This window comes from Ovis aries, chromosome 18 (genome assembly GCF_016772045.2).
Source record: "Ovis aries strain OAR_USU_Benz2616 breed Rambouillet chromosome 18, ARS-UI_Ramb_v3.0, whole genome shotgun sequence".
NCBI lineage: Eukaryota > Metazoa > Chordata > Mammalia > Artiodactyla > Bovidae > Ovis > Ovis aries.
In genome coordinates this window covers 53,921,931-53,942,479 of record NC_056071.1, presented here as the reverse complement: position 1 = coordinate 53,942,479, position 20,549 = coordinate 53,921,931, and the positions used below count along the sequence as shown (strand labels likewise).

Here is a 20,549-nt window from a genome sequence, read left to right as displayed (position 1 = left end):
CCTCCCCCAGGGAAGGACTGGGTGCTCCAGTCCATGGGGTCACAGAGAGTTGGACACGACTGAGTGACCGAACAACAGCAAAAGGGAAGTCACTGCTGAAAAAAGAGAAGCCTCTTTATTTACAGCTCGTACCAAAGACCTACTGAGTGCCAGCATCCTGAATTGTCAGCTTGTAAAGACTCAGTAACATCTCTTTTAATGGTTCAAAGTGAAAGTGAAAGTCACTCAGCGGTGTCCGACTCTGCGGAGTGGGTAGCCTTTCCCTTCTCCAGGGGATCTTCCCAACCCAGGGATCAAACCCAGGTCTCCCGCATTGCAGGCAGATTCTTTACCAGCTGAGCCACAAGGGAAGCGCTTTTAATCTTTATTCTGCATTTTTTAGTTGCACAAGCAAATCATACAATAAAAATAAAGACATCCTTTAAAAGAAACTCTCTGCTAGTCCTCTAATATAACATCTAATATATCTTCTTTTCCCCCGAAGTCTCTGTACACATGCAGACATAATTTTTATTTAGTAATAATCGAGGCAGAAGCACAGTTAGCTGGTTTGACTTTTCATTTATTTATATCTTACATTTTCCTTCCTATTATATAATATAGTATTTTCATAGCAACTGTTTTCATAATGGCTGCACAGTCCTCCAGTTGCTTGCTACACTGTAATTTTCTTAATCAGCCTTTATTTTGTTTTCTGTTCTTAATGGCATCCTTTCCGCTTTGTTTCCATAGGAAGTTCTCCAGCAGCTGATCGTCATGAATTTGCCTAATGTCTTGATGATTGGCAAAGACCCGCTGTCTGGTGAGTGGAGGCCGCCCTCACCCCCTGTGGAGCCTGGGCTGTGCCTGGGGCAGCTGTTGGGGGCAGAGCTCTGGCTGCCAGCCTGGAGCCAGCACAGTGAAAACATGTGCTCATTTGCGTACAATTGTAAAGGGTGGGCTTATAACCCCAAGGCTTTACGCCAAGAGCACTTCTCTTCCTTAAGAATATATCCTCATGACCCCTCAGGTGGGAGTTCCAAGGCAGGTGCGGCCACTGCCCCCTTGGTCTGTGGGGCTTAAGTAATATGGTGCCCCCCACCACCACCCAGGGGTCTGTCCTGGTACCATCATGGGCTGTGGTCCCTATTGACAAGAAAAAATCTTTGAAAGGGAAAGTGTTAGTCGCTTAGTCGTGTCTGACTCTTTTCGACCCCATGGAATGTAGCCCACCAGGCTCCTCTGTCCATGGGGATTCTCCAGGCAAGAATACTGGAGTGGGTTGCCATGCTCTCCTCCAGGGGATCCCCGACCCCGGGATCGAACCCAGGTCTCCTGTCTTGAAGGCAGATCCTTTAGCCTCTGAGCCGCCTGGGAGAGAATCTTTGGAGGGAACTAAGGTCCCTTCCGCTGGCATCCGGTGCTGCTCAATTTGCCCCATGCACATTTCACTGGGACCCCCTGTCCCGCGTCCGCTGTCACATCTCCCACTGGTCTCTGGGGCCCGAGTGGGTAAAGTCCTAAGTCCTGGTCTTGGACACTTGGTATGACTTTGAAAGACTGAAATGTCCTCCCAGACACCTTACAGAAAGCCAGAGCTTAGCTCCAGTCTGAGGGTTAACGCACCGTGAGTTGAACAGGGTGCTGCCTTTCCTCCGCTCCATGGTCTTGTGCGTTCACCTGCCACCTGTGGCCCGTGGATGGAAACTTATGGGCCCCAGGGACAGATGTGCCTGCTGACTGGGACTCCCCTGGTTCCCGTGGAGACCTTGGGAGCCTCCTGGACTGGGTGTGGGGTCAGGGCATGCGGGAAGGATCCCACCAGGAGAGGCTTTCACGGGAGGAGCGGAAGCTTGCCTCTGCGGGTACCTCCTCACCCTGCTCTCACAGGAGCCTGTCCACGGGAGCTCAGGTCATCCGGAACGCAGAGGAGTGGTACACCTGGTGCCCCGCCGAGGATGTTCCTCATCAAGGAGCCCTGGCCCTGGGCTGGGTCAAGGGAAGCTGAGCGTGAAATCACTTTGCTTGTGGGGAGGGGTCCTTCTTGAACCCCCACTCCCCTGTTCTCTGCAAGAGCCCAAGGAAATGGTTTCTTTGATCTCCTGTTCGTCTTCAGTGCCACGGGCCCGTGAGCATCATATTGGCTCTTCAGGATACACCAGACCCACCTGGCGGCCCCTGGCAGTAACACCCTTCTCTACTTGATGTGTTGGTAACAGGGAGTCCTTGGTTTGTGCTGTCCCCGGCTCTGCCCTGGGACCGTTTGTTTTCTGGCTTTATTTCATGGTTCCCCCAGGTAGAAGGAAATGGCAGTCCACTCCAGCATTCTTGCCTGGAGAGCCCCATGCACAGAGGAGCCTGGCAGGTTACAGTCCGTGGGGTTGCAAGAGTCAGGCATGACTTACGATTAAACCACCAGGTAGGGGATGCCAGATGCATACCCGGGCACCGGGGACAGCTGGGACTCTCTCATGTTTCAGCAGTAGCATGAGGGAAATGAGGGTCTGCTTTGCTTAGCAGAACTGTGCTGTTTGTCTTGACTTATTTGGGGCACTGGTATTGAGAGAGGGGCGCCCAGAGAGGTTGGTGGTTCAGGCGTAGTTCTGCTGTTCCAGCTGCTCTAGAGACAGGGTTGTCAGATGAGGAGAGGAAAGCAGAGGAGCAGGAAAGAAGGACCCTCCCTGCTTGAACCCTCGGGACCCAGCATGTGCCGGGCACCGGACATGTATTTAAAAGCGGAAGTAAAAACGTGCTTCTGGGGTATGGCCGTGCTGTCGAATTTATAGATGAGAGAATGGCAGGTCACAGGGTCGAAGGAACAAGCCCTCAGCCACTTAACCCATGAGCAGAGAGGAGTTTGAGTGGGAGTTTGTTCCAGCTGAACCCTGGGCCTGAGCTCTGGTCCATATCACACATGAACAAGTGTCAGGCAATTGCCAGTGCTTAACCATTGTGACCTACAAAAATGACAGTGATGTATGAGTTAATCTGGTGGCTCAGATGGTAAACCGGGTTTGATCCCTGGGTCGGGAAGATGCCTTGGAGAAGGGAATGGCAACCCCCTCCACTATCTTGCCTGGAGAATCCGCATGGACAGAGGAGCCTGGTGGGCTACAGTCCATGGGGTCACTAGGAGTCGGACACGACTGAGCGACTTCACTTTCACTTTTCACTTTCATGCATTGGAGAAGGAAATGGCAACCCACTCCAGTGTTCTTGCCTGGAGAGTCCCAGGGACAGGGGAGCCTGGTGGCCTGCCGTCTCTGGGGTCTCACAGAGTCGGACACGACTGAAGCGACTTAGCAGCTCATGCTAAGCACGTCTTGCTCCCCTACTGTGTCACCCCGACACCCGGTCACACTGTGTGGTTTGCCACCTTCCTGCGTCGGCCCCTCCCTTCCTACGCTGTCTAGAATCCTTCCCTCAGAGGGTCCCCTTCTCCAGAAGGCCCCTCTGCTCACCAGAACCCTGGCTGCAGCCCTGCCTTCAGAACCTCTCTGTTCCAGCCTCTCTGAACCACACGGGGAGAGAGACTGTCCACATGCAGGGAACCCAGGTCCCACCTCGGGTCTGGCAGTGAACACCTGCGAAGATGTGGACAGTGATTTTTAAATAGCTTTATTAAGGTATAATTTGCATACCATGAAATTAACCTTTTTTTTTTTGGCCACTCCACATAGCATGTGGGATCTTCCCCCACTGGGGATCAAACCTGTGCCCCCTGCTTTGGGAGCGTGAAATCTTAGTTACTGGACCATCAGGGAAGACCGAAATTCACCTATTTTAAGTATACAATTTAGTGATTTTTTTTCCCCCATAAATGTACAGAGTGGTGCAGCCTTCCTCACAATCCAGTTTGAGAACACTCTCAGGAAGCTGATTTTAAACTTAGTTTAAAATTTAAATGGATTTTAAACTCAGTTGTGTCCGACTCTTTGCAACCCCATGGACTGTAGCCCACCAGGCTCCTCTGTCCATGGGGATTCTCCAGGCAATACTGGAGTGGGTTGCCGTGGTCTCCTCCAGGGGATCTTCGTGACCCAGGGATGGAACCCAGGTCTCCTGCATTGCAGGCGGATTCTTTACCGTCTGAGCCACCAGGGAAGCACTTTAAACTGACAGGTGAATGGGATGTCTCCAAGTCCCTAGGGCCGTATGGAATCAATGTATATCAGTCGAAGAGGTTCCGGTCCCAGTTCGATGGAGAAGTTAAGATGAGACGGGGACCTCTGGGAAAGTTAAGGACGAGAATTCCACCCAGTACGGCCATCTCAGAGGGCCCCGGGCAGGCTGGGCTGACTGACGGCGGCTTCTGCCAAGAGGCGAGGGGCCACCTCCCCCTGAGCGAGGCTGGAGGGATGAGAGCTGGGAGCACGCATGGGTAGGTTTTGACAAGAGTCTCAGGGGGACTCTGAGAGCAAGACGGTTGTCAGGGGATAGGCACCAGCAAGAAAACACAAACATGAGTGCCCGAGACACATTTGTGGGATGGTGTTTTCTATTTTAAATTTTAGAAGTAGGTGGGTAAAGCATTTGGGGTTTCATTTAAAATAAAGAACAAAGTTGGTTTCTTTCTTGTGTGGTTGCCTAGAAGGGGTGGATGGGGAGGCTTTTTTTTTTTTTAAACAAATTTTGTCACCCAGCTCAGGAGCACACCTGTGTTCTTTTCAGCTGATGGTGACACTGTACCGTCATTTATAACATTTCAGTTTGGGGTTATTTTTTTGGTTTTGGTAAATGCTCCTCAATGGAGGGACACACACAGTCTCTCTCTCTCTCTCCCTCTCCCTCCCTCCCTCCCTCCCTCCCTCCCTCTCTCTCTCTCTCTCTCTCTCTCTCTCTCTCTCTCTCTCTCTCTCTCTCTCTCTCTCTCTCTCTCTCTCTGAATGAATGATTGGGGTTATTTTTTGGTTTTGGTAAATGCACTTCATGGAGAGACAGACAGACAGAGACACACACACAGTGACACTGAATGATCCCAGAACACCAATCACTTGTCCCCCTCCCTCTGACCTAGAAAAGGGAGATGTCACGACTCACACTATGAGATGTTTCTGTATGTCTGTCATCCCACACCCACCAGACAAAAGATGTTCTCTTTTTTCCTACCTCAGGTGGGATTCAAGGGCAGTTCAGTGAATATGAGAAAACACTTCGTATATTTAAAATCTGTCCTCGGTGGCTGCCCTCCTGGCCTCCAGTCCCCATTTTCTGTGTTCCTGTTTGTACCTCGAATCATCTCTGGATTTCCTCTCTGACTGTGTGCGATTTTGCTACCATCTCCTTGGATACCTGTCCCTGGGGAAGCGTCTTGTCTGGCGCCTCATTACTGTAGACCCCACTTCTTGGAGCCTGGCCTGGGGTCCCATGGACCCTGCTGTAGCCCTCTCACGTTCATCCACGGGTGCACAGCAGAAGAGCCTTCCCCGGCGGCTGGGCCAATTGCAGACTGCCGGGACTGGTGTCGCAGGCTGTCCTTTGTCTTGTTTCCAGGTGGCCACATCTGATCCTTCTCTCCAACCCCACTCCCATCCCTCAGGCAGGTGTCCCGGCTCTACCTGCACCAGAGCAGCACTCTTCTCTCCTCCTGCCCCGCTGCCCCCTGGTTCCAGCTGCCACTATCCTTCTCCTGGCTAGCACCTGGGTGGCCTTCTAACTCTGTTCCCTTGGCCTGGAATGCTTTTCCCAGGTATTCACAGGAATCACTTCAGTTCAGTCGCTCAGTTGTGTCCCAGTCTCTGCAACCCTATGGACTGCAGCACGCCAGGCTTCCCTGTCCATCACCAACTCCTGGAGCTCACTCAGACTCAAGTACATTGAGTCGATGATGCCATCCAACCATCTCATCCTCTCTTGTACCCTTTCCTTCCCGCCTTCAATCTTCCTCAGCATCAGGGTCTTTTCAAATGAGTCAGTTCTTTATATCAGGTGGCCAAAGTATTGGAGTTTCAGCTTCAGCATCAGTTTTTCCAATGAATATTCAGGACTGATCTCCTTCAGAATGGACTGGTTGGATCTCCTTGCAGTCCAAGGGACTCTCAAGAGTCTTCTCCAACACCACAGTTCAAAAGCATCAATTCTTTGGCGCTCAGCTTTCTTTATGGTCCAGCTCTCACATCCATATGTGACTACTGGAAAAAGAAATAGATCCTTCAAGTCATTGCTCGAATGTCACCTTCTCAGTGCACCCCATCCTGATGACCTCCCTGTGTGTAGCCATATCCTCTTTCTCCCTGGAACTTCCTGTTCTCTCATCCTGCTTTGCTTTCTTTTCTTTCATAACATTTATCACCCTCCATGATGCTCTCTCATTTACTTATTTTTCCCTGTCTGCTGCATTGCTTGTTTTTTCCCCCCATTGCTTGTTTTTTCCCCCTCTAGGATGTAATCTGTCATGAAGGCAGGAATCTTAGGGGATTTGTTGTTGTTGTTGCCAATGTTTTGTGTGGTTTGGGTTTTTTTTTTTTTAATAGTTTTTATTGATTGATTGATTGGCTCTACCATGTCTTAGTTGTGGCACGTGGGATCTTCAATCTTTGTTGCAGCAGGCAAAAATCTCAGCCACTGGGCCAGGGAAGTCCCCGCCAGTGTCTTCTAAGTATCTAGAGCAGTGCCTGGCACACAGTAGGTGCCGAATAAATAGAGCATAAGTGCTGGAAACAGGCTTTATCTACTTGTCTGTCCTGTCCCCACTTCCCTCTTCATCAAGCTAGTGCTCCTTACTGATGTTGGCCACACACTCCCACAGATAAAACTGTCTAGTGTCAGTAGTCAGGGTCAAATGAGAGTCGACCTCTGCTCAACACCACGTGTGCGGCTGCCCTAGGCTGGTGATGCTGCACTAGAAGCTACTCGCACCCTTGCCTGACTGGCTGTGCTTCCAGGAAACATATTTACCTGGTGTATTGAAGAGTGTATTCTACATGAGAACCAAGGGACCCCAGGGTCTGCAGCATCTGTGAAGTGCTTGCCAGAGCACCACGCCCTGATTTCTCTGCAGCCAGGCTTGTCACCGTGCCACGCACATGAAAAAGACTAGATTGCTCTGACGAGAAGCCAGAGTGTTAGCAAATTAATTTCTGTGATGAATCATAGAGCAGTCGTGCTGGAAGAGGGCACTGTGTTGTCTTCCAAGGTTTGTATCCAAGCGCAGTAGTGGGTTTCAGACTTGTGAATTGCTGGTCGCTCCCAAGCTGTTTAGAATGGAAAGGCGGGAGCCACGTAGGTACAGAAACCCAGCCCGGAGAGAGGAGGGAACTCATTCAGAGGCACAGAGCGTGGCGGTCCGATAGGTAAGGGATGCAGAGATGTGTGTATCACCATAAGTCATGCAGATGGTTATATATGACCCGCCATCATCATTATTCTGCCTGGTGTTTCTCAAGTTCTAAATGCCAGGCAAGAACAGGGACCCACAAATTCAGGGGCTGACCCTGTGTTTGCACCCTGTAGGGTCCTGTCTGTGAATACGGCTGGGACCTTGGAGGGTAGCCTTGGGGAATCCGTTCTTTGCTGTTCAGAGATCTGGTCCTCGTCCTCAGTCTTTTCGCTCTCACCACAGTTACAGAAGGGGCTTCCAGAGACAGGGGAAGCCCCTTGAGGAGTCGGGGAGTTTGTGCCCACTGATGCTGTGAACGTGCTTCCTTCACAGCTCGTGCAGGCCGCTCTTCTGCTGCTCCAGCTGAAGGAACCAGAAGGCCGATTTCTGACCCTCCCAGATAGAAGATGAGAGCACCCTTGCTTTCTTCCTCCTCCAAGTGGCACCCCTAGGCCAGAGGCTCAGAGGGGCTCAGCCCAAGCCCACCTCAAGTTCTCCCTGTAAAATGCCCGCTGTGGGTCCAGGGGCTGCGGAGATAAACAGGCTGTGTCTGCTCATGGTGCCCCCAGTCTGCGTTGGGGCAAGAGGGGAGGAAGATGGGGTCCATCACTAGCCTGCTCGAGGGCGAGAAGTAGTGTGAGTGTGCTTCCCGCAGAATACATGGCGGATAATAAGTTCTTCCCTGGGCAGGTCAGGAAGGCTTCCTGGAGGAGGTGGTATGTGGCAGAGCCTCAAGGAACTCTGAACAGAGCACCGGAGCACGAGTGTGCAGGTGGGACGAGCTTGGAGGAGGGGGATTGTGCCGGCAGTCCCAGGAGGAGCAGCGAGCCCAGGGCGCAGGGAGGAAGCGTTCTGTCACAGCTGAAGCTTAGGTTTCAAAGGCCAGAGGGAAACGGAACTCCTGAGACTCCTTGGAATTTAATATTTAACCCTCTCAGTGTTTACTTGCTCGCTTGTCAAGGACGTCCTTGAAGTGCTTCTCAGATCCCATAGAAACCTTTCCTCAAGGCACAGCTCTGCCTTTGATGACAAGCTGGAACCTCCGAGGGCCGGTGCGCCACGGGGCTGGCTCACCTCCAGCCCTGCGACAGGGAGAGGGCTCCAGGTCTGGTTGATTAGGAGCAGTCTTCCTGCCTCCGAGATTGTTCTTTGAGAAAGCAGGCGGCTGTCTTCCCTCCCAGGCCACCACCACCCCTGGCCTGCACCCAGCACCCTACTTGCCAAGCAACACTGGGGAGTCAAGGGTCTGCCCTTAGAGGCTAACAAGCAGTGTAGTTCTTGTGTTCTTTCTCCCAAACTTGAGCTGTTTTTTTAGTTCTCCTGAATTCTTACCCCGTGGGTGTATTTTTATGTTTACATTTGCAAAAACCTTAGGTCCCTTAGGATTTCCCAGGTGGCGCTAGTGGTAAGAACCCACCTGCCAATGCAGGAGATGTGAGATACAAGTTCGATCCCTGGGTCGGGAAGATCCCCTGGAGGAGAGCATGGCTACCCACTCCAGTGTTCTTGCCTGGAGAATCCCATGGACAGAGGAGCCTGGGGGGCTACAGTTCATGGGGTCACAGAAAGTCGGACACAACTGAGTGATTTGACGCACGCACATAGGTCCTGCAATTGAGGAGGGAACAAGTTAGTAAATAAAAGTTCATCTTGTGGGCCTTCATCCTATTCGTGTTTCCTGTTCATTCTTGAGGGAACAGGTTCAGAAAAGTGCCCATGCGCGAGTTTACGTGGCGTGGCTCGCAGCCTGCTTCTTCAGCTCTGTGCTGCCCGCTGGACTCAGAAATGAGTCTCCCTCCGGTCCATCCAGAGCGAGGGGGTGCTGGGCACTGGAGCCGAGAGCCAGCACTTGGCTCTTCCAGGAACGTGAAGTGCTTGAGTAACACTACCAAGCCCAGCGAGCGTTCAGGCGCGGCCGGATGCTGGCCTTTGGAGCAGCCGCAAGACCTGCCTGGAAACCAGACTTTGTTTGGTCACCTCCTAGCGATGGGCCATACACAGAGAGGGACTCCCCGGCTGCGTGAGCGTGCATGGCATCCACCGGGTCTGCTCTCTGTGGCTGTGGCCGTCCGAGGAGGAGGGATGAGCTGTTATTTGTCAAAGGTCTCTGTGTTCCCTGATGATATCTGAGCTTTGTGGTTTGCACCTGGTGCATGGTGGGGGGACCCTTTCTCTGATTGCCTCTGCCATCTCCTCACCTCCAGCCAGTGCAGACTCTGCTTTCTTGGGGTTCATTCTGCCTTTCTGATCCTCAGTTGTTTGGTGCTGGGAAATGAATTAGCTCTCAGCTTCTGTGCCCTGGGCAGGCTGGGCTCGGGAGTCATTTCTGGCGGTGCTGATCTGAGGGGCTTGATGTGGCTGTTTCAGATTGTCTTTGTGACCGGGGAACCCGGGCAGAGGTTCTCGTTACCTGCACGAGGTGGTGGGGGGATCCCTGTGAATAGGGGCAGATTTGGGCCAGGTGCAGGAGAGACATGGGGATAAGGGGGGGGGTCACTGGTCAGGGTGCATTCTGGAGCACTCCTGCAGTATTTCACATGGATGTGCAACTCAGTGCCTGCAGAGTCCACCTGTGATAAACATTTGTTGAATGACTAATAAACGGGGGCATGCCTGATGGGCGTCACAAGTGTAAAGTTCCAGGTGTAAGAGATCTCGGTGAGGGTTTTGCAGGAGTCACCCTCCAGGCTGTGAGGTGGTATGTAGAGGTGCCCGTCTCCTCCTACCCCATGACCCAGGACAGGTATTAATGGAGGGTCCTCATGTGCCCATACCATTCCTATGGAGCCCAAGGTAGCCTTGTTAAAGTAATAACAGGTCTTCTCAGTGTAAGCAGAGCCCCCAGGAGGGCCCGCAGAGCTGTGCCCTTGTGGGTGAGTCTTGAGATGTCATTACTACCTTGAGGAGAAGCAGGGTCATGTTGAGTGCAGTGCTATTTTTGAATCAGTGAGACAGCCCCCATAATCATCCGTATGAAATGACTGGTTTTAAACTGAGAAACCAGGGAAAGCACAGTGAGCTGTTCACCCCAGCACATAAGGTAGGAGAGAATAGAATGTAGAATTATTAAGAAAAATGTGTGTGTGTGGGGGGGTCTCCATCCCAACAAGAAAGCAAATGGAAGCTGTGTTATCTTTATTCTTCTACCCGGACTTGATGTTGACAGTTACTTGCAGACCCTGGCTGAAATACCTGCCCCATGGCACTGCGATCAGAAGCTAAGCCAGAGGGAGCCCCGCTCTGCAAGGACATGCACAGAAATAGCAGCAGTTTCGGGGAGGGGGCGGTAGCGAGTTAGGAGCGAGCAGGTGGTGACCAAACCTCAGATCTGTAGCTCAGCCTGTCTGAGCCTCTTCTTGTTTGTAAAACACAGATGATACCAGCCTTTGGGATGCTCTGGGGATTAAGTCAAATGATAGAGTGCTATATGAAAGGGCTGGAATGGTCTGTAGGTGCGAGGGCACACGGGGAGGTCAGGATTAACTCCAGTGGGCCAGTCCTTCCAGGTTGTGAAGGGTTCCGCCCTCAGCCTGGCTCAAGACTCACGGACCCGGGGGTCTTTGTGGGTAAGTCACTGTACCTTCCAGCCTCAGCAAGACAGTGTGGAGTTTGCAGCAGGACAAACTAGCTCTTGGAAGGGGTTGTTTGCCTTCCTTTATCTAAATCCCTGTCTTCATACCCAGGTGATCACTGACACAAAAGATTGGTTTTCCATAGCCAGAGGATGTACGAAGGTTCAAATGACGGCATCTTGGGGCATCAAAGACTGGCACCAAAAGGACCCTAGAAATTAGGTACCAGGCACGGAAGACAGGTTTCATTTCCTGTGCCAATGTTTATTGATTGGCACTGGTTGTATGGAGAGTGCTGTGTTCAGAAGGGTTCCGAGGCTTCCTTCCAGGCTCGGTAAAAAAATAAATAAATGAAGTGCGATTGACTAGTCATGTCTGCCACAGACATGAGATTAGAAAGTCAGGGAATTTTCCGACCTTGTTCTTATTCAGCCTCCACATTTTAAAGGTTGGTGTACTTTAATCGTTCCACTGCATTTCTGTCCCCAGGCCCACCTTTATCCCATGTGCAGTACTAGTTTCCCTTCTGTTTTGGAAGCTGATGGCTGCACACACATCTGCCGCTTTATTTATAGCTTAGGTCAGCCTGCGTGCATTCCGTTTCTACTAAGAAAGGCAGCAGGGAGTTTCTCTGTGTCAGGACTCCAGGAAGCAGGTAGTAAAGTTAAGATTTTTCGTAGACTCAACTATGAGCTCAGCCTGTCCTGGGGTTTCCCCTGGTTTTGTGGGTTGATGCAGAGGGTGTCGGATGTGTTCGACCCCTCCCCCACCCACTGGTTGCTTATGACTCACCAGGTTGTTTCCTACCCTGCCTCCCATTCCTCATGAAAACCCACCCCCAACTTAAGACCAAAGCGTTTATAACTTGACAAGCACCACGTTCTCTCACATCTAGGCCTTTACATATGCTGTTCCCTGAAAAGCCCCCATACCTACCGCTCCTCTTCCTGGGGTCTCAGCTCAGAAGTCATTTCCTTTTGGAAGCCTTGTTGTTGTTGTTCAGTTGCTAAGTTGTGTCCAGCTATTTGCGACCCCATGGACTGCAGCACGCCAGGCGTCCCTGTCCTTCATTGTCTCCCAAAGTTTGCTCAGACTCTCGTCCATTGGGTCAGTGATGCCATCCAGCCGTCTCATCCTCTGTTGTCATCTTCTCCCCCTGCCCTCAGTCTTTCCCAGCATGAAATCTTTTCCAGTGCGTCAACTCTTCACAGCAGGTGTGATGTGACTATTGGAACTTCAGCATCAGTCCTTTCAGTGAATATTCAGGGTTGATTTCCTTTAACATTGACTGGTTTGATCTCCTTGCTGTCCAAAGGACTCTCTCAAGAGTCTTCTCCAGCCCCACATTTCAAAAGCATCAATTCTTCAGGGCTCAGCCTTCTTTGTGGTCCAACTCTCACATCCATATATGACTGCTGGAAAAACCATAGCTTTGATTATATGGACCTTTGTCTGCAAAATAATGTCTCTGCTTTTTAATACGTTGTCTAGGTTTGTCATAGCTTTTCTTCCAAGGAGCCTTGCCTGATCCTTATTGCAAACGAGGTGTTCCTCCCTTGGGTTCCCATAGCATTTATCAGCTTCTAAAATTGCTGGTTTTCTTGGTTTGAGCCAAGCTTTCTTGGGCTTCCCAGGTGGTGCTAGTGGTAAAAGAACCCGCCTGCCAGTGCAGGAGACCTAAGAGATGCGGATTCAATCCCTGAGTCAAAGATCCCCTGGAGTAGGCAATGGCGACCCGCTCCAGTATTCTCGCCTGGAGAATTCCATGGGCAGAGAAGCCTGGCAGGCCCCAGTCCATCGAGGCACAGAGTTGGACACGAGGATCACACTTGGGCTGAGCTCAGAGAACTGTGTTGACTATGGAATGTGCTCAGCAAGGACCCAGCACCCAGTAGGTGTTTGGAGGGAGTTGCCTGTAGGGCTCCTCCTTCTTTGCCTGCATAACTGTGTCACAGAGCCGCCCTTGCTGGCAGGGACCCAGCAGAGAGTCTTCTCTGTTATGTTGTGAAACTATTCAAAACCCACAATCTGGTAGCTTTTGAAAATAGCAGAAATCCTGAGAGAAACTGGGCATCAGCTTCCCATGAGAAATGAGTGAACTTCTGCTTTTCTCTCTTACTCTCTTCTTCTTCTTCTTTTTTTTTTAAAGTTTGCTGGAAATCTGTGTACGGGTAAAAATCACAGGATACATTTGTGATAGCAAATGTTTTTATTCACTTAGCTTGGTGAGAATGAGCACAGCTCTGCTTCCTGTGACTGAGGGCAGGGGTGAGTTTCCCTAGTGCCCTGCTCACCACCAAAATGCTTATCTAATTTAATTTATTTTATTACTTTATTTGGCTGTGCCAGGTCTTAGTTGCAGCATATGGAATCTTTAATCATTATTGAGGCATATGAGATCTTTTTTTATTTTTCTTCAAGTTTCAGCATGTGGAATCTAGTTTCCTGAGCAGGGATTAAACCTGGGCCCCCTGCAATGAGAGTAGGAAGTCTTAGTCACTGGACTCCCAGGGAAGTCCCCCCAAAGCTTATTTTAAATAATTATTCCCTGACCGTATTTCTAAAATGAAGAAATGAATTCTCTACTTTTAAGATCTTTTTTTTTTTCCTTTGTTGTAAAATTAGCCCACTGGAATTCCGTACTCTCCCGATAGGTCTCTGGATCAGATTGAGATTTTTCTTGGTGTGTGATGGGTGTGACTGAAGAAAGGGAGGAATGAGCCAGTCACAGTTGCCATTGTGTGCCACTGCAGGAGGCTGAGGGAGCAGAGGCCTCATCCTTTCCCTGAACAGCCTCAGCCCGTGGCGCTCGTGGATGTGTGCAGCGCCTCCTGTCTCTTCCCTGCTCTCAGACAGCCAGCTTACCCTGTAGCTCCTCACGGTGGGTCTGTCTCGCGTTCCTGCCCACTTTGAATTTGCTGTTTTTATCTGCTGTAGGCTGGGAGAAAGGATCATCCAAGTTGTTTAAGTTATCCAAAGTATGATATAATTAGGTCCTCTGGGGCCTTAGCTGTGAACAGTATATGAAGTTCCCCTGAACCCTGACTTCTGTTTGAGCTGCTCCAAGGCTCTTAAAATGCTTTCTTCCTGTGTGTCAGCTCCGCTGGCTTCAGCCCCAGGTACATGGCCTGTGAAAGCTGAATTAATGCAGGAAGAGGAGCCCGTGATGGCTGGAAGGGGTCTTTCCTTATTATACCCACCAAAAGGCTTACGAGGGGCCGTTGTCAGGCCTCTGGGGACTGATCCTGAAGACACAGAGGTGAGGACAGCCGCAGGGGCTGGTGTGAGCACTGAGGCCGGGGGGAGATTTTGGTGAGACTCTTTGGGGGTTTTTAATACCCAGGTGGGCGTCTCCTTTTCTTTTTTATCAGAACTAAAATCGTGACTGATCACCACCTCAGCTTTAATAGTGAGTCACTGTAGAGTTCCATGTACTTGTGTCTATGGATTAGAGTCTCTCAGGCCAAATTAAAGGCCTCAGGTGAAAAAAAAAATCTACACAAGTCTTTGAGAATTTTTTCATTTTAAACATAGGTGAAATTCTACACTTACCAGCAAAGAGAAGATTTGGTCATCATGACTGATCTGCAACTCCAAACCTGATTCTTTATAGAGTGTGAAGTCTGGGCTTCCCAGGTGGTCCGGTGGTTAGGAATTCGTCTTGCAGTGCAGAGGACACCGGTTCCGTCCCTGGTCCGGGAAGATCCCACATGCCTCAGGGCATCGAAGCCCGTGTACCACAACCGCTGAGCCTGTGCACCTTAGACCTGTGCTCCGCAATAAGAGACACCACCACCAAACACCACCAGTGAGAAGCGTGAGCACTGCAGCTAGAGAGTAGCCCCCCTTGCCACAACTAGAGAAAGCTTGCACACGGCAACGGAGACCCAGCACAGCCAGAATAAATAAAGAAGCTTTTTGAAATAGGTGTGTGGTATCTGAGTGCTCTGCAGGGACCCCATGGTCCAGCCCATCCTGCCCACCTCCAGCTTGGGAGGTAGGAATGCCCAGCCCCTGCTTGTGAGACTTGACCATCATGCTATCATCTCAGGAAAAGCTGTTTTGAGCTGTGTCTCAGTTGAGAGGCATTAGGATGAGGTCACAGGTTACTCTCTACATACCTTACACCCCAGGACCCGAAATGAACCACAGCACTGGCTCTTGGATACGAGTTTGGTTTTCTTCATCCCGGGGTTATTGATGATGCTTTGGACCATTTTAGCCCAGTGTAAGTGGGTGTTGGCAAGTCTTTCAGGAAAATGATGCTTTTTTCTGGCATGTCACGTCTCCCCTAAATATCAGTGGTGGGGTGGTTTAGTCGCTAAGTTGTGTCCAACTCTTGAGACCCCATAGACTGTAGCCCGCCAGGCTCCTCTGTACATGGGATTCTCCAGGCAAGAATACTAGAGTGGGTTGCCATTTCCTTCTCCACTAACCATCAATAGAATAGAGTATATAATGGGAAAGGCAGAAAACTGTAGAATTTTCCACTTGAAAAACCACCCTGTAAGTCACCCAGGCTGGCTGCCTTCCTTTCACAGATGTGGAAACTGAGCCTGGGAAAGAGTACAGCTTGCTGGGATCACAGGGCCTCCTGGTGAACAAATCAAGTCTGGAGCGTCTATATCCTGACTCTGTTTAAGCGACTGAAAGGATAGATGAAGGCCCACTTGGCCTTGAAAAATGGAATCTTTTCTGTCTTATCGGTAAACAAGGATGTCATAGTCATCAGCGATTCCAGCCCTCCAGGGCAGCTAGGATACCTGCTCTGTCTGACGCTTTCAGACTGCAGCCCCTCCCTACAGTGAGCACTGAGGAACTCAGGATGTGAAAAACACAGGATACTGGCCCCAGATAGCCAAGATGCATTTGAAAGCAATGACTGCAGTGAGCCCAGGCTCTTGCATCTTCCCATACATAGAAAAGCACTAGATCCCTTGAGATATCTGATTTTCTTTAATTCAAAAAAACACTTTGGATGTTCAGACTGCCTCCCCTTTGTTGCAGACTTCTATATGATCTGACTCCTGCCCCCTCTTCCTTGGGGCAGTTCTCTCAGGGTCACTTGAGATGCTGTCTCCCAGGCTTGAAGTCCTGAAAGTTCCCACCAGATAAAATGTAACTCTTCAGCTTTTAGGTTGCAGCTATTTTTTAAGTCGACAGCCTCAAGCATAGTGAAAGAGACATGATGTAAAATGATGAAATGTGATTTTGGGGGCCTGATTGGCAGAGCTGAGGAAGAGCAGTAAGACTGGTTGTGGGGATGTGGGGCTTATCGTATATTAGTTGTGAGGGAGTAAAATGGCAGAGCCTTTCTGCAGGGCTCTGTGAAAGCGGAAAAACCTTGAAAGGCGAGTTTATCCTAAAGAGGGAAGTATGGATGAAAGAATTAGCCAGAAGATGTTCTTTGTAGAATCATTTAGATGAAAATATCAAAAAATCAGATCTCTGGAAAGGGGGTAGTTGAATTCATTCGTGGCTTTTGTACAAAGTAGGAGACCATCAAAAATGCTGTGTGTGGTGTCTGGGACTTGCTTTGCGGAGTGCTCCAGCCAGACATTGAGAACAAAGGCAGGGGTCAGGGGATGGAATAGACGTTTAGAGTGTTGATGATGTGAAGTGGGTGATGAGCGGAGGGTTCACTTTACTCTTCTGCCTCGTGTGTTGGAAATTTTGTGTGGTGAAAGGGAAGGGTTAAGTCCAGTTTTATTTCAGGGTCGACTGTGTTCCCTGCCGGGGGATGGTTCTCTTCCATTGTATTTGGCTGACCACACACACTAGAAAGGGATGCTCATATTCACTGATCGTCACATAAAGCGTTTATGATATATCTGAATGGAAAAGGCCCCAAGTAGTGTGGGACGAGAATTCTTATTTGGTTTAAGAAATAAACAAACCCACATGCAGAAAACAGATGACGTGTGTACACCCTAAGTGGACATCATTGGGCAGAGAGCTTTGTTTTAGCGTATCTGATTTTCACCCCCGCCCCCGCAGCAGGTAGGTGTGTGTACATCACTGGTGAAATTTTTCAGACAGTTGAGCTTAGTTAACTGTGTTGCTCTTTTGATCTAGGGAAGAGCATGGAGGAGATTAAGAAGGTGCTGCTGCTGGTACTCGGCTGTGCTGTCCAGGTAGGGCTCGGGCAGGTGGGTGGAGAGGGCTGTTCTTGGGTTTGCTTTGTGGGGATGATGCCCCCGCTTCAGTGATGGAGGAGGAAGCTACTTTCAGCCCAGCGGGACAGAAGGTCAAAGGGTTCCTGTGAGCGACGTGCAGAATCTTAGGTAGCAACCATTTTTAGCCCTGGGCATCTTGGGCAAGAGGTCAGGTGGGGATCCCTGGGGCCAGGTGTCCTTAGCAAATTGTCCCCAGTGTAGGGACATCTAGAGCAAGGATCAGCAGACAGTCTGTGGGCCAAATTTGACTTGCCACCTGTTTTTGTAAACACAGTTTCATGGGGACACAGCCATGCTGATTCCTTTACATAGGACCTGTGGCTGCTTTCTTCCTATGGCATGAGCTTAGACGGATGGCCTCTCCAGACTAAGATTTTTACCATCTGGCCCTTTACAGATGAGATTTTCTTCCCCAACCCCCCACTGGCCTAAACCAGCTGCTCTTGGTCTTGACTTGTTTAAGAACCCCCTGGAAAGCTTGTCTGTATCCCACCCACTGGTGTTTTTAAAGACAGCCCCCCCCCCCCCCCCCGCCAGGTGATTGTGATACAGGTAGTTTGAGCCACTTACAGAGAAACATCAGTGTGAGGGCTGGTGGGGGGTATGCAGAGCATTCTCGGTTATAAGAGACAGAGTTAGGGGTGGGGCTCCTTTTGAAACTGTATTTCTGTGACTCTGGTGGCCTCAGGTGGCCCTCATTGTTAAATGCTTTCATTAACACTTGTAACCCTCCGCAGTGTGAGAGGAAAGAGGAGTTTATTGAAAGGATCAAACAGCTGGACATTGAGACCCAGGCGGGGATCGTGGCTCATATTCAGGAGGTAAGTGGGGGGCTCTGGGGAGGTGCTTAGCTGTGGACCGTTGTTCCTGGGTCACCCAGGAGGCAGGTTCTCTCCCCCTGAAAAGGCTGAAGAACACATCACCCATGAATGATTTTGCTAATTTAAGGTTTCAGACACCATCGACAAATGGATCCTGTTTGGAAAGGTAGCTGTCAGCAAGCTAAAATGGGGGTTTGAAACAAAAGAAAAAAGAAAAAAAAAAATTTTTTTTTAAACTTCAATCAAGTCTTCTTTTGCCTCTTCTTCTTGCCTAATATGGACTCAGACTATTTTTAAGAGCTGTCAAGCAGTTTAGGCTCAGAATTTGATTTACAGTCCCTGAAAATGTATTCTGGCAAATGTCACCCCGTTTCGAATGGCTGATCTTTATGGAGAGAGAGAGTCGCTGCTCCTGTCAGTGATGTGGCAGAGAAACAACCGCCACCCCTTGGGAAGTTGAAAACCAGCGAGTCCCAGAAGGGCTATCTCCAGACACCCAACCCCCCTGGGTGGGGTTGGGAGTGGGGGGCTCTGCGCTGAGGGTACCCCCTGTGCCGTTGACCTTGGCAGAGGTGGTGCCAACTGAGGGGGACAGTTTCCCTGGAAACTTACTGCCCTGACCTCCACCCCACCCTCCTGCAAAAGAAGCGTTATGTGTTTTAATTATCTTAGGAGATACAGCTCAGCCTTCCGTCTAATTGGACAGCTGAGATAAATGCATGAAAAAGATATGAGCAGAAGCACGTAGGAGCAGGTGCGTGACTGGCAGAGGCAGCTGAGCACGGAGCTCCCCTCGCGGGGTGCAGCTGCCGCCGGCCAGGGCACTGTGGGTGGCGAGCTCCAAGTCAGGGTTTGAATGCAGGAGACAGGGCTGCGGCTTGTTGTGGGAAGGACAGCCAGCAGAGCCAGTCAAGTGTTCTAGGAAATAGTCTTAGCCGTTCGTGTCAGGGACCTGCTAGCCATGGAACCATTCTGCCTTTTGATTTTCCTTGAGTGTCTCTGTTTTGAAAATATATGTGGGGACTAGGTCCTGGAGACTAGGACTTTGCCGTTCACTGTCTCCCCCATCCCACCAGCAGGATATTAAAAGATAAAAAGGTACGCGCCCAGAAAGAAGTCCTGCATGATTATCAAAGTCGGTGGCTCGCCTGGGGACTGGGTTTTGGAATTAGTCGGGTGTTTCTTAAACATTCAGGTGCCCCGGCCTCATGGGAAACCCCGTGTCAGAATGGGGAGGAGAGACATAAGCCTTTCATTACAGGCTCCTGGGGTTACTGGTGTGCGGCTGCGGTTGTACCCCTGAACCCCCTTTATAGAGGCCTTTCCATAGCCTTGGTATAGAGCAGGCCTGGAACCCAGCCTCTCAATCCCAGTTCGTACTTTAGGACACCCTGTACTATGGGGTAAGATTCGTCCTCATTCTCTGAGACTCATTGAATCCCCAATTTTTTTAAATTAACTAATTTGGCTGTGCTGTGTCTTCGTCGTGGCATCCAAACTCTCAACGGCAGCATAGGGGGTCTAGTTCCCTGAGCAGGGATGGAACCCAGGCCCCTTGCCTTGGTAACTCAGAGTCTTAGCCACTGGACCACCAGGGAAATCCCCAAATTTTCCTTGTAAGGTGGGGAGGGGTAAGAAAATGGGTGTCTTTTGAGAAACTGAAGGGCTCTGTCTTTGTTTTTTTGTTGTTGTTATTTGTGTTTGAACTATTCCTTCTCTCTCTTTGTTACTGAAAAATGTAAATACTTGGTGTGCCTGTCTGAGTGCATAACCCCTGGTTTCTTTTTGTTTTCTCCCCTGTTGAGGCTTGAGTGTGCTAACACTTATCTTTCCAAATGGAGAGGGTAGGGACTCAAAATAGATCTTCTACCTCCTTTGGCAGGTTTGGGGGTGTCAGGTTGAGAAGGTCAGGTCGGCAGAGTAGCTGAAGGTTGAAGAGGCTGCCCATTGTAGGCCTGGCTGTGGGTTTCCACTCACACCTGACAGAAAGGGAAAAACCACCAATCTTATGCGGCCTGTGGGGATGAGACACAAGCTTACCTGCAAATTGTTTTGTTTTGTGTGACTGCCCCATGCAGCATGTGGGATCTTAGTTCCCCGACCAGGGCTCGAACCTGTGTCCCCTGCAATGGAAGCAGAATCTTAACCACTGGTCTGCCAGGGAGATTACCCCCCACCCGACCCCCACCAACAAATTGTTTTAAATTAGGAAATATTTCCCAAAAAGCAATGTAAGATTGTTGCGTACTCAGCATTTCAACATAAGATTTTTAACGTATGCTGTACTTGCGTTAGATTGTAAGAAATAACACACCATTCCTCTCTTTACCCTTGGCATCCCTAGGACTTACTTTGTTTATGTTGTTAATTGATGCTACAGTAAGAATATCTGAGGATGGTTTCTGTTAGGGAAGTTCTTCTGAGTTGTATCGTGTGCTCTCTGTTATTTAAAAAATAAAAATATAAAAGTCTGTGTCCTCTAGGAGCTGGTGTTGAGAGCAGGCCTGCCTCACTAGTGGAGCTTGGCTAAGGGGCGTCTGCACAGACTGGAGATGCCCCCTGCCACCCCTGATCTGTCCCGAGGACCAGTCAGCGGGGGACCTGCCCCCCGGTCATGGGGAGGGGTTGCTCCTGGGACCCCCAGCTATGCCCTGCCCGCCTCTGCAGCACCTGACCTATTCCC

The 20,549-nt window shown here is 50.2% G+C and overlaps 1 protein-coding gene across 3 annotated transcripts in view; it reads left to right on the top strand.

The window, feature by feature from the left end:
- The window catches only part of CCDC88C (coiled-coil domain containing 88C), a 145,440-nt gene that overhangs the window by 62,939 nt on the left and 61,952 nt on the right, over window positions 1-20,549 (top strand). For 2 of the 3 annotated variants that reach the window (XM_027957328.3, XM_042235379.2), the window contains exons 4-6: window positions 733-802; window positions 16,945-17,003; window positions 17,783-17,866. In XM_027957328.3, coding sequence (XP_027813129.1) covers window positions 733-802; window positions 16,945-17,003; window positions 17,783-17,866 — 213 coding nt within the window. Of the gene's footprint in view, window positions 1-732; window positions 803-8,072; window positions 9,401-16,944; window positions 17,004-17,782; window positions 17,867-20,549 lie in introns of those variants that run through there. The other variant, XM_042235380.2, reaches the window with a different exon arrangement.